The following is a 14,172-nucleotide window of genomic DNA, read 5'->3' on the forward strand; positions in this document are numbered from 1 at the left end:
GGAAAAAGAGAAGAGTGATAAGAAAGTTAAAGAAAGAGGCAATCAAAATCATTCAGACATTGCATTGTGATTCCTTCTTTGACGTTCCACAGGTTTGGGAAGTTAATCACCAACTCTATTTTTCACTTCCATGGAGCAGAAAGAGTGCAACAGAGTGAGTGAAAGAGGGACCGAGAGGAACACAGGGCAGAAGGGTGGAAAAGCCACTAAATAGTATTTCACACCTCAGCAGGTGAGGCCTACCTTTCACTCATCTTACAGATACTTGTATTTGCCCTCAGATTCATGGCAAAGCTTGAATTACCACCCTGCGGTTCTATGCCTTTGCCAACAATCCAGTTTTAAACTACATATATTTTTTCCAAATTATTATGAGGTCACTTTGACCTTTGTAATCTTATCAATTCAACTTTGCGTCAAAAAGGCAACTGGTCAATTAAAAAAAAAAAAATCCAATTGGACAATTTTAGATATCATGTGCAGGAGGCTACCGTGACCAAAATTAATTCTGTTATTCTTTACTTCTAAATTATTATTTGTAAAATTTTAAAGGATTCGCTTAATGTGTAAAGATATATATTTTTTCCAGGTTATCCATTTGTCCAAGTGTTTTTGCTAAATGTAATGGCAATCTGGAATGGAAATCTGTGCGTTCCTGATATATCTGGTTCCCGGGAACATGAGGTCACCATGACCTTTGACCTTCAACATCCAAAGTCTAATCAGTTCATCTTTGAGTTCAACTGAACGTTCGTACCCAATTATATATCAAAAGAAAGTATTTCTAAGTACACAATACCAAAAATCCGGGACAGATTCAAGAGGCTCGATGTTCAGGCACATGACCTTTGACATTAGAACACCAAAAATCGAATCAGTTCACCTTTGAGTCCACATGAACGTATGTAACAAATCTGAAGAAATGATCTCAAGTCATTCTTGAGATATCGTGTTCACAAACACGGCCACAGGAATACGCCGGAGCGGAGGCATGAAAAGTGATTCTCCGTCACATGCGGCCCTTACGTGTGTCTTTACACACACACTGAGATAAAGCTTGGTGGAGAGAGGTGAGGGTGGCAGAGGGTGACGGTCTGAGTTTATAACCCGTCACCATTTCTACTCTATTACCTCAATGACGTGCGATGTTAGCACAGATCATAAACCACTGAACTACAGGCCTACTGACGCATAAGACCTTGATCTGTGATGGCTCTACTTTCATGAAATGAATGGCGACTGCTTTAAATCCTCTTAAACAATAAGGGTTCCATTGAAAAAAATAAACTCTAATCTGGTTTCACTGCCATCAGGGCGACCTTGAAAATATGACCAACACCATTACCATTCAGTCCCACTTTGTTTTGTTTTGGCAGATGGCTTAAAAAGGTAAGCACAGAAGGATTTATTCCTTTTTAAAGCAAGAGATTGGCAGTTTAAAATGTAGTGAGAGGGAGTCCGAGTTTTACATAACTGCCTCGGTGCTGACAGGCGTTAAGCTGCAGCGACCCTGCAGGGGAGGGGAGGGAGCGAGGATGATGAGGAGACAGATGAATAGATGGAGTGAAGAGCAGACAGGAGGAGAAGAGAGCAGTTACGAGAGGAGGAGAGTGGCGGGGATAATTGGGCAAAGAAAAGTACCGAGGAGGAGCAGACGCGCGATGCGAGGGGAATAGAGCTGCAGGAGAGAGTTTTTTTTTAATTTCCTAACTAAAGCTTTGGCAACACAAACAAATGTTTCCTCTAGTGCCCACTGAATTAAAGTGAAGTGGATTAACAAAGAGGGGAGGAGAAGCCAGAAGTGTATGAGGGCTATGCCTGAGTGCTTCAGCTGCTATTCCACCGGGAGCCAGGGTTAAAGCTCCGGCTATCTGGGAGTTACTGTAAAAACACACACTCTAATCCTTTTCACTCGACTGGTGCAAAGGCGACACACACACGCTGACCTCCAGTGGCATCTGGATACAGCGCAGTAATCAGTTACTTGATATTCGATATGCAGATGACTTTTAAATCACAACAGTAGGTTTAATACTTGTGTGGCACACCTGAAAGGATTACGTGTTTGAGTCCTACTAGGACAAACACCACAGCTATGCATGGGTTGTTTTCCTATTGTGTATTGTTTTTCTTTGGACAGGCAATATGGAGAGTACAATCCAGGGAGTTCAATCTATAATAGATAGGAACATTTCTTAAAAATGCAAACAAGAAACCGTGAGAAGCTCTAATGGCCTGAAACAGCCAATAGTATGGTTGTGTACGTTTGTTAACATGTGGTTCAAAACTGGCCATGGTATTAAAGACGCTCACCCACTGGACGGGAGTGCATACCGAGCTTTATCGTCCAATTTAATCTAAATGAACTTAATGCTGGACTGAGGAAGACTTGAAACTAGCCCTTGTGACCATAAACTGGTTCCTTGTTGCAACCAGTGGAGTCCCCCTCTGCTGGTTATTTAAGAGAATGCAGGCACTTCTACACGAGCCTCTCTTTCCATACATTGGGTCTAAGTGCTTTTTTTATTTACAGTGTCTGGTTTGTGTTTGATGAATCCCACAGTAAAATGATTTACACATGTAATAACTGCACATGCTCAGTGAGTTTAATTGATGGCAAAGTCTCACGTGGCAAATTCAAAAAAGGAGCTCTGGTTTGTTATGTTTTATCTCAAGACATTAACATTTGCTTTTTTAATTTTGCCTTTTTTGTGATCATAATTCCTCTGTTGCATTTTACTTTTTTGAAGGTTTAATTACTTTTCGGACTTCTTTATGTATCAGAACACTTAAAACACGTTAAACCTCTCCTCAGTGTTAAGTGAAGATATGCTGTGTATGGCGTTATTTGAATGAAGAGAAATAGGGAAGGGGTTTCGGATCCAGGTTGTAACCTACTTGTAGGCCAGCGTGGCGCTGAAGTGCTGCTTGATGTAGGCCTCCAACACCGTGTTGAAGTGCTGGAACTTTCTGTCGGCAATCAGACCGATGATGTATATCTGTCAGGGAAAAGAGAGACACACAGGAAAGACGCAGGGAGGGTTACGAGCTTACGGAGCAGGAGACTTTTACAAGGCCGAACGGGAATTTGTGTACAATCATCTGTTAGACGTGTTCATTTGGAAGCAGGTGGACAGGTAGACACAGAGATGTCAAGACAAGATGCACCTAGAGACAGCCTGTCAAAAAATCTGCTGCATCTGTTGATAAAGGAAGACAAACAGGGGTGAACACAGACACACACACACACACTTACCAAGGCATCAAACACAAGGATGTCGTAGTCGTCTGTCTGAGAGTGCTCCATCATGATGTTGAACAAGGCATCCAGGGTGTCTTGCAGAAACTACGCACACGTATAAAAACCGAGACAAAAGAGAGATCCGGTGAGAATGCACACACACACCCATCTACACCCGGAGACACACTTGTATTCGAGTGCACACCGACCTTGACCACCTCCTCTCCATCGATGATTTTGAGGTTCTCCAGGTTTTCTCTGAGGAGTTCAGGTCGAGTCCTCCACTTGAGCAGCCCCAGCAGGCCGACTGGAGGGGACACAGTCAGGGACACAGTCAGGGACACAGTCAGGGACAATGTTTTTTTAGTTCATCTGTCTAAACCCGAACCGACAGTACACACGTCCATGTGTCCAATGGATTCTGGAAAAGTTTTGAAGGATTTTGTGCCCTAAACAATTACTTGATTGTTCCAAACGAGGCATAGGCACATTGATTACTTCATTGAAAGTTTAGGTCTTCATTAAAGTGTTAGATTTAATTAAATCTAAGTTAGGCCACTAGGGGTCTCTCAATCGATACTGTAACACAACCCCCCTGGTTTGATGATGTCCTGGACAAGTGTGGGATCATGGGAGTTTTCTGCCATTAATTTTGCTACAGTTTGACTCGGGCCAGATTTCCATGCCTCTGTAGAGCTGCCCAATCGAAGCTGGCTGCTTTCCCTGTCCAATCATTTGTGACTTAGTAAGCCAAACCGTGCATCTGATGGGTAGCATTGTGTGTGTGTGTCTGTGTGTCTGTGCGTGTGTGTGTGTGGGGGGGGGGGGGGGGGGGGGGGGGGCTCAGGTGATTAATAATGCAGGATAATGTTCATTATGGTGATGGACTGGCTTGCACACTAGCAGCTGTTGCACTGCACCTGTGTCTGATGCACCTCGGTGTTCGGAGTGTATGTGCGTGTTTGCATTTGTGTATGTGCGTGTTTGCATTTGTAAACGTGGATGCGCTCTTCAGTGTGTGTGTGAGTGGGTGGCTGCCTGCCAGAGTGTGTAGGACAAAATGACGACACTCCCCACTAATAAAACCAGAGGATATAAACTGTTCCCTCCCATCCCCTGCTTGCTATCTTCTGACAGTAACACACACACACACACGCACACACTTCCCCTTCAGAGGACATTAAATTGACTTACATTGATTTCCTGGAGACATTTTGACATTAACCACAGTTACGACTTGCCACTTAAACCTAACCTTAACTTAATCCAACCTTAAATTGTCCCCATTAGGCAAACAATCATACACACACGCAGCCACACACAGTTTATGTAACAGTGACCTAATTAGCATATTGTTGACTCACCGTTACCTTAATCTGCCCTCACCTCCCTTTTCAACCCTGTTTTAGCAATTTGTCTCGTCTCTGTCGTGTTCAGTGATACATGGGGTACTTTGGTCATATAGACTGGGTCGTCCACTGAGCATAAGGTTGGTGGTTCAATTCCCAGTTCCTCAAGTCTGCATGCCAAAGTGTCTTTGGGCAAGACGTGCTTTGTAAACACAGTGCATTTAGTTAATACTGTCACTTTACATCCACAGGTCAGCCTTTTAAACTCCCTGCTTAGTTTACTGCCTCCGTTCTAAACTAGAGCTGATCCCTGCCCACGCCCGACTGGCCCGTGGGTCAAAGCTCTTTTCCAGAGGGGCTGGAGATCAAACTGTATTTGTATGCAGCACAAGGATCATTGTTTTATCTTTGTTGGTTCACCTGCTGCCGCTTTGTCTTTAGTTTGTTTTGCTTCTTTTTGCTTTGTTTGACCTTGTGGTTTATTTGTTCTTATTCTTTCACGCTCATTGTTCAGTAAACCTTTTTTGAAGTCCTCAGACGCCCTGGTGAGGGCCCCTACAGTCAGAGCATGTGAATAAAGGCACCGGGACATGAATGTCATTAGCAGATTTGGCTGTGAGGTTTTGCCGGGCTGCTCTTGATGTGACTAAGCGATAGCACCTCAGGGCATCCTCACTTTAGCCTGTTTCTCCATAACAGCCCCAGCTTGGGTTTATTAATGCTTGACTGACCTTTAAATATTTCTGGATCCACTCCAGGGTTTTATAAGACTGAATCTCTTTCGTTTCCAAATGTTATAAATGTGAAAAATAGTAAGTTAAGTATATTATTATTATCTTCACAGCATTTGAGTCACAGTCTCGTCTGTGTTCCTCGTATTAAACTGCCAACTGATCTCGATAAATGCAAATTTTCTCATCATGCACCTGCAACATGGAATAACAAAATCTAAAACTACACTTATTGTTAATAAGTGCACTTAAATGATTTAACCTCACCTTATCCAACCTTGTTTTAGCTGATTCATTTGCTTTACATTAAATTGCACGTGCTGTATTTATTCCTAAGGCTTTTACTTCTGCTCTTTCTATGTACTATTTCACTGTTTTTTATTTGTGTTTTCTCAGTGTCTTGAAATGTTTTGTTTAGTTTCTGTACTCTTCCATACATTAATGTAATAACCCGGGAAAAAAAAGAATTGTTAAATGAATGAATACAATTTCCCAAAGTCTTTTAAGCCAGTACTTCCTGTGGGGCAGTTCCTCTTACCACAAAGACAAAAAATAAATTCCCTGCATTTCACCTCAAATGTTCTTGATTTTCCAAAGTGAAATCCGAAACTCCCACAGTCCATGAAGTGACGGTGCAGTTAAACGCGTGTGTGTGTTTCTGAATTAAAATGCTTTGCCCTGCCACGTCCATTAGGGTAAACTCAACATCGTTAAAGGTGTCCCATGATTGTGTTACACCCTACCCGGCACGCACACCTACCATTCTGGGTGAGTTTGGTGGAGCAGACCAGGGTGGAGATGGTGAAGCTGTCCCTGGAGCTGACCGACAGGCCCCCCCCGCTCCCGGACACGTTGCTGGAGCTGCGGTTCAGCCCCGACCCCTTGTGGAGCTCGCCGTGCTGGTGGCGTGTGGAAGGCAGCGACAGGTAGGAGTTCACATCTTCCATGCGCTTGCTGTCGCCCTGCGGACACAGTGTCATCTTTTTAAAACCGACAGTAACGAGACAACAACGCAGATGTTTGTGTGGCGCAGCAGCCCCTTTTGGACAGGAACTATATTTCCTGTGTTTAAAATGCAGATGTGGGCGCAGAGACTATGGTTTTCCAGGCTCGCAGTGATTTATTAGGCTATTTGAAGTCAGCATTTCCACTGCCATGACACGATGTGATCACAGCGCCTTATCTAGTTCCACTCAGCTTTGGTTTGTAAACTCATAACTTTGAAAACAGTGGAGTCAGAGTGGGTTAAAAAAATAACCAAAAAAAACACCAATTATTGGCTCAGCATTTTTCTTCTCAGAAAAACAAAGATCTGGAAAAAAAAACAGTGGTGAATAGATTCAACAAAAAGGAACAAAGGCAAAAGAAGATATCTTCTCTCCGCATCTTAACTTGAGTTTTAATTTATCAGCTTGATCTCATTCTAACTGTTTTACACTCATCCAGAAATACATTAACCATCTTCAGGTGAAAAATTGATGTCCCCCTGGTCCTAGCTCCTATGATAATGGTCCTGCCTACATTGGTTCACTCTGTACCAAGCTCGGATGATCTAAAGACAGTTTAGACTTTTACCATTTCACACATTGATATCCTCGGGCAGGGGTCTATTAATTGTTCCAGATTCTCGGCTGAAGACTCAGGTTGACGGAGCTCCCTGCTTAAAATAATACGGCAGTTTGACTCAGTAGCTTCAAATCAAACTTAAAAATGTACCTTTATTGTACCAGATTCCCGAATTCTTACCTTTGTAGTTCTTATTACAACAAAGGCTTCCTGTCTCATTTTAGTTTTATTTTCTTCTTTCATAACTGTGTTGTTTTCATGAATTTTAACTTGTGTTTTTTTAAAAGCTCTTTGTAACTTTGTTTGGAGAAGCGCTCAAATAAATAAAGATATTATTATTAAACATGACTCGCACTTTTTCAATGCCGCGCCACTATGTAATAAAGAGCGACTAGCTGGAAAAGCTGTGGCATCAGATTGAAGCCATGAGTGGCACCGAGATCGGGAGGAACGCAGGGATAAAGAGAGATAAGCGAGAGAGGGCACCGAGGGTCCGTGAGTGAATCCCCAGTAATTAATCTTCATTGCGTTTGGCATTTAATCAATGAGGGATTCAATCTTAGGCTCTAGCTCAATTGGCAGGAAATCTATTTGGGTTCGCTCTGCCCGTCTGGGTGGCCATAATCTTCCATCCAGGGGACCCACTATATGTTCAGGTCTGCGTTGATGCAACAGATGTGTAGAAATACTTTCCCTGGTATTAACTTTTGTTATCTTGCTCTTTTTTGTTTCCGTGTTTTATGCAAACAACCAAGTACGATTCAGTGATCTGCAAACACTACATCCATATCACTCTTTTTGGGGTTGACCATTTAAAAACGAAATGTTTCAGGTACGTTGTGGTTGGGCTGTTCCATCCCAAACCTCTAGGTTAATGAGCTCTGACCTTTCTTCATCATGAAAGTGTCCCTGTGAATTGTTTTCTGTATGGTCCATCTCATCTGTATAAGTCTGAAAGCTCTGCACATTGATCTGCTATTCGGCTGCCAAATGTTACTCTTCTGCAAATTTGGGGGGGGTAAGGGGAGACGAGACTTGGGATGACAGTTAAGTAGTTGCACATCCACCTGTTTCCTTTAAATCTGGTTTTCAGTTTAACGATTCACCACTTATTTTAGTTCACTTTTAATCTTTGGAGAGGACACGGAACACACTTTTAGTTTTTTTTTCCGTTTTTTTCTTATGCAAAAGTTCTGTGTCTGACCTTGAAGACGACGAGGTCATGCATTCCATCCTGCAGAACCGTCCCGTCGTCTTTCATCAGACGCACAAAGGCCATGGCAAAGTTCTTCTCACTCCTGTCCTTGGCTGAAAAGGGGAAGAAGACGGACGTGTGAACGGACCCGTGGGGAGCGGGTCAGGGGGGGGGAGAAACACATCAGGGGAATAATAGAAGAAGGGGGGGAGAGGAAGGAGGGAGGAGGATTGCGGCACGGCAGGAAGAAAGACCAGGTCAGGTGGCTCGATTTCCCAAAATTGCCTCCAATCATTCCATTCTTAAAGAGTCACATTATATACACTCTGGGAATGTAGGATGTAACGTATGGAGAGAGGAGACGGGGGGGGGCTGATACTCACACTCCAGTGACGAGCGGTGTCTGAACATGAAGCGTAAGTGAATTCTGTGCATTTCTTCCAGAGGGACTGCCACCTGGAGGACGTCTTGTGTTATTATACAGCATAAAACACAAACTGAACGAACTGAACAACGAGGTTCTGGGGTTGAAATGAGGAACCGCAAATGCAACAACAACCATGTTAAACGTTAACAACCACACACACCTTAAACGTCTCCATCCAGCGGGGCTGTTTGATTTGGTAGTAGATGACGGATTTGTACTCACTGACCGCCTTATCCCCTGCTCCCAGACAGATGGAGTTCTACGGGAGAGGGGGGGGGGTAGAAAAATATAGGTTTCATATTGAGCAAAGGGATTTTAAGTTTATGTTTGTATGTGTGTGTGTGTGTGTGTGTGTGTACTTGGGTGGATTTTCATTCTGGGATAAAGCCACGTCTATGTGCCCCTGACTACAGAGGGTGAGTGAGTGTTTGATCAGTGTTGTGCTTGCTCACTGGCCCAAACCACCTCAATCTTTGAAACAAAGAAAACGCGATATACACACACACACACACACACACACACACACACACACACACACACACACACACACACACACACACACACACACACACACACACACACACACACACACACACACACACACACACACACACACACACACACACACACACACACTTTCAGACCTGTAATTCCCCCCTCAAACACAACACACACACACACACCCAAACCAATCCCCGTTCACAAAAATTACAGCCCTGTTCGAAAACACCGACACCCCCTGCCCCTCCCCGACCTCATCCCTCCACGCGGCTCACCTGGATGACCTTGCCCTCCTCATCACAGACCAACATGATGACCTCCACGTTCTTCTGCGACGTCTTGTTGTACTTGTCGAAGTCGCCGCCCTGCAGGGTGAGGTAGATGTCGTTGCGCACGTCTCCCGGCATGATGATCTCCGGGAAGCCCAGCTTGCGGGCCACCATGGTGCTGCGGTCCACCAGGTGGGGGTACTCCTTCCGGGTCTGAACGATGTCCCCGACCAGAGCCTTCATGGTGACCCAAAGACCTGGACGGGGGGTGGGAAGAAGGAAGTTTGTTCATTCACGGAGGCCCAACTGTCGCCTTAAATCCACACAAGCTGCACCAGATCCACAGACTCACAGGGACCAGCAAAGTAAATGTGTCTGATTTAGTTTTTTATGTCAAGATCCCCAAAAACTGATAGACTGAAGATAGATTGCAATCCCTAGGAGCAGATATATAACTTAAAACTACTTTATATTTTAAAAACTAGTATAAAGTCACATACTTGATCATATCTGTAGAATGAAATGAAATTAGTAAAACCTGTGAAACAGAGCTGAGTGTTATCGTGGGACTCCATTACTAGATATTCGCTCTCAGGAAAGAACCGTTTCCATATTAACAAAGCTTGATACTGACTGGCCTCTATAAACTTTTAAATAAGAGTTACTCTTCATTCATGAATTATTCAGGATTTGTTTAAATTACTGTAAACAGCTTTAAATATAATATTGTCAAATCCATCAGTGACCAAAGCTGGTCACACAAACCAGCTCATGTAAACACAGGATATGTGCAGAACTTATCCTGTCTCCCCTAATTCTGACTTGTCTGCTGCTGTAACAACTGAATTCCCCCGGTGTGTGGATCCATAAAGTTTTATCTTATCCTATCTTATTTAATACTTCTCACAACTTTATAGAACTAAATATTCATGAGTGGAAGTGCCACTCCAGGCTGTTTCAAATGAGCAATACATAAGTGTGTTTTCATTTCCCTCTGCAGGTAGGTAAATCCGACTGAAAAACAAATGAAAGACTGAAAGAATGTCAGAGACTTAATTCAGACTGATTTTGAAAATCTTCACATGTTTTCATGACCCACAAAAACTCCAGGGAGATCCACTCTGTGTTTATCTAAACCTGTAAATAACACATTTAAATGTGTTTCAAATTGACACAAATTGAAACCAAAAAAAGGGGGAAGAGCCATTTTAGGAAAACAGTCGGTAAAATCCAGACTAAGTCACAAACCCACATTGTCAAGGCTTAAACACATCCCTCCAGGGAAAAGTGTGAATGTGCGTTACTGTGTGTAAGCCCCTCAAAGTGAGAGGCAGGAGAGATTAAGGGTGAGTAATGTTAAGAACAGACATCTGATGGCCTCGGGTTCTCCCTCCCTATCTGGTCGTCCGAGTGAGCCTTTCATATCTCGGTTGTGCCCCGGGCCTGCAGGAGCGAGGCGAGGGTTAAAGAACTGAGCGATAGGACGGGGCAGTCCCGCGTTTGGGTTCAGTTCATGTGGAACGGGCCGGTATCGACCACAGAGGCTGTCAAAGTCGGCTATAAACATGAGGAAGTGGGCAGAGGGACTGGAGGCTGCTGATGAAGAAGGAGAAATAAAGGGTAAGTAATATGAAAACGCTGAGCTCAAGGGCACGCGCTATCCATCAGGATAATGTGCTCCACACACGCAGCAGAGAGAGGAGGCGTGGAGATAGCGAGAAATGACCATTTTATCTGACTACAAATGGCTGCAGCGTGCACAGTCCAGTGGGAACCGGCAGCCAGAACAGGGCCGCTAAAATTGGCAGTGCGGTCACATGTCACACACACACACACACAAACTCACACACACACACAAGCACACACACACACACACAGGAAATGGAGAGCACAGCCTGTAAGTGCGGTACGCTACCTTGGCCGCCGCTGTCTCCACGCGATGCCGTCACTTTGTTCAGCAAGGTGTGAAGAAAGTCGTTCTCAGCGACCACCCTGGAGCCAAACAAATACACACAAAACACAGTTGAAGCGCAGAGGAAAAAGGTTAAATCTCCAAATCGTGCTCATGATGACACTTCCCCCCCCCCCACCCCCCGCGGGTCACGGGAACACGGAGAAGAGGTGGCGCAATGGAGGAGGGGAAACTAGGGCGTACGGGAAGAAGGGGATGAAGTGCTGCTTCTCTTCATCACACTCGACCTTCCCTTTGATGATGTCGCTGATGTCCATCACTGCAGAGAAGGGAAAAACAAATGTGTCTGTGATGAGAAAAATCCATAGAAGTGTCTGTACGGTAACTTGTGATCAGTCAACACTGACCAGATTTCACGAGGGTTTAGAATAAACTGTTTTTGAGACAGTGGAAGCAAGAGAAGCCTTAAGGGCACTGTTGTTTTGATGGGCAGATCCCAGGTGTTAAAGCAACAACCTGCAACTTGTTTTTACCTAAAAATAGCAGCTTAAATATTAGTTTGATGGTTCACGGGATTTCCTTGAAAACACACAGATCATCCGCTGTGTTCTCACATCAAATTCCCCTGACCCCCTACAGACAGGCCAGGGGGAGAAAGGCTACAGATAATCTGGAGGCTCTCACTCAGACGTTTGCATTCACACATGCAACTCCTCTGTAGGAAAATACAGAGGACCTGCGGCATTCAGTGCAGGTCTGAAAGCAGCTCAGGTGAATCAGCATTTGTTTCCAATATTCACAAGAGAAATATTGCAAATATGAAGAGTTCTTCTGGAGTTCACAGCCAAACTCAACACATTGATAGGGTTTGATTCTCTACATTATCTCCATTAACTCCGTAGAACTAATCGCCCCATGTGGCTGCAGAGGGCTCTGATGCTCAGTAGCAGTTAGACAGTGTCGCTTTAATATATATGATCAAAGCAGCAACAGCTCATGAATCGGACAAATTGACTCTGACCTTTGGGGAACAAGAGTAAAAGAGACTAAAGAGGCGGCTAAAGGACGCTACTGGTGGATAAACTGGTGCAAACACTGCGATGCAGCGAGACGAATCAGCCTTTCTCTATCATTAGATACACAGCGGCTTATCAGAGTGAAGCCTGATAGCTACAATAAATACTGCGCATCACTTTTCTGCTCAAACTGGAAATTTAGATGCACTTTTGAGCAAAAAGCTGATTCCATTGGCTCCAGCTCAAGTACCTGCCACCCCGAACGCCCGCCTCAGGCCGTGAGTGCACTTCATGTTTTTCTTCTCTTTCAGGTCCATGGTGCCCACTCGCACTATCTGACAGATCAGATAAATCTTCTCTTTGCTCAGATCCTTGTTCCCCAGGTCCTGGAAGACAAAGATTACAAAGGAGAGGGAGAAAAGAGAGCGAGAGAGAGAAAAGAAAACAAGAGAAGGAAAGGAAGTGGGAGAGTGGAGTTGGGGACAGACGATTAGGAGAGGAGAGGGTCAGAGAAAGAAGAGACAAGGACGCATACTGTGTTCTGTGTTAAAAACAAACAGTGTGACAGTGCCCTCCAGTGGTCACTTACTGTAAAGACAACTTTCAGGTTGTTGAGCATGTCGATGTCTTTGGGGAATCCTTCGCTGCTCCAGCGCACCATGTAGTTCTCACTGCACAAAGAATGTTCAAAAGTTTATACATCACAACACGTATTATTAAAAATCCTGCAGACCTACTTAATTCTGTTTTTTTGGGGGGGGGATGTTAATCTTTCCACGTAAAAACAACGACTCAAAACAAGATAGAAACGGTATTCTGTGTCCAGGGGGGGAGTGAGTGTTGGTCCAGATACAGCTGGAGTCTTTACCTCCCTCATCTTGTGCTCATCTTCAGAGGAGAATCACGCGGCAGCTCGACTGAGCGAACTGTGAGAGCTTCACAGACGTGACGTGTTCTTTTCTCTTAACTTCAGTTCTGCTCTGACAGACGTGGATCTGGTAATGATCCCCAGAGCTGCTGCCTAATAATTGATATTCAAGTGCTGAAAATACATCCCTGCCATTGTCAATAGCAGTTTTTCTGATATTCATCTCTGACGAGCATGTATCAGCGTGTGTGGGTACAGAGAGGGAGGCAAATCTAAACTGACAACAGTAATGAGACCCTACAATCTGCAGGAAGAAAAAAAGGAGGTGTAGAATAACGTTTTTTTGAAGACAGCTGCATGAACAACAGGCTAAAAAAGCAGAAAAGGTCATGGTTGGTAACAGCAGAAAATGGCTGTGGTTATAGACACTATGCAACTTTTTCTCCCTTTTCAATAGCAGCTTCAAAATGAGTTTGCTGGCACGTTGACTTTGAAAAGAGAGATTGGTGCCACTTCCATTCCTTTTAGAACATCAAGAATTCTTTAAACAGAGTTCTTCCGTTTCAAGAAGCTGGGGATCATGGTGGATGTACACTGAAAAAAGAAGGCGATGCATCCGGGTCTTCAAACTCCCAGCTGCTGTGGCAGAGTCACTGATATACCCAGAGAGACAGTGAGTGACAGGCCTTAGCATCAGCCCTGTCAAACGCCACATAGCGCTGCCAGTCAGTATGTGCTGCCCTGTAATTTATGTTTTGTGTATTCTTATTTCTGGCGGAGCATTGTTCTAACTTAGCAGGGTTCGACAATAGTGGAAAAAAAGAGGACGAGAACAGAGGGAGAGGGATATAGACACAGGGAAATAGAGAAGAACGGAGTAGGCTGTGTGTCTGTGGGCCGGAGCATGCGTGTGTGTCCGTGTGTGTGTGTGTGTCAGTGTGTGTGTGTGTGTGTGTTTCCAGGCACAGAGGGATGGAGATGACATAAAACTTCAATTCAAAGCTATTTTCATTTGTTTCAGACGGAGAAATATAAGGAAATAATATAAGAATGGCCTCTCCCATGTAGGTTATGCTTTCATCTGTGTGCTATGGGTC

General features: G+C 44.2%; 1 protein-coding gene across 1 annotated transcript in view; it reads right to left on the minus strand.

The window, feature by feature from the left end:
* The window catches only part of LOC133958770 (dedicator of cytokinesis protein 2-like), a 98,481-nt gene that overhangs the window by 79,900 nt on the left and 4,409 nt on the right, over positions 1-14,172 (minus strand). Inside the window, exons 9-20 of the mRNA XM_062393731.1 lie at positions 12,797-12,878; positions 12,458-12,593; positions 11,435-11,510; positions 11,195-11,271; positions 9,286-9,536; positions 8,670-8,768; positions 8,466-8,538; positions 8,092-8,195; positions 6,082-6,283; positions 3,451-3,548; positions 3,257-3,346; positions 2,899-2,999 (exon numbers count right to left, since the gene is read on the minus strand). Coding sequence (XP_062249715.1) covers positions 2,899-2,999; positions 3,257-3,346; positions 3,451-3,548; positions 6,082-6,283; positions 8,092-8,195; positions 8,466-8,538; positions 8,670-8,768; positions 9,286-9,536; positions 11,195-11,271; positions 11,435-11,510; positions 12,458-12,593; positions 12,797-12,878 — 1,389 coding nt within the window. The remainder of the gene's footprint in view (positions 1-2,898; positions 3,000-3,256; positions 3,347-3,450; positions 3,549-6,081; positions 6,284-8,091; positions 8,196-8,465; positions 8,539-8,669; positions 8,769-9,285; positions 9,537-11,194; positions 11,272-11,434; positions 11,511-12,457; positions 12,594-12,796; positions 12,879-14,172) is intronic.

Source organism: Platichthys flesus, chromosome 8 (assembly GCF_949316205.1).
Source record: "Platichthys flesus chromosome 8, fPlaFle2.1, whole genome shotgun sequence".
Taxonomy (NCBI): domain Eukaryota; kingdom Metazoa; phylum Chordata; class Actinopteri; order Pleuronectiformes; family Pleuronectidae; genus Platichthys; species Platichthys flesus.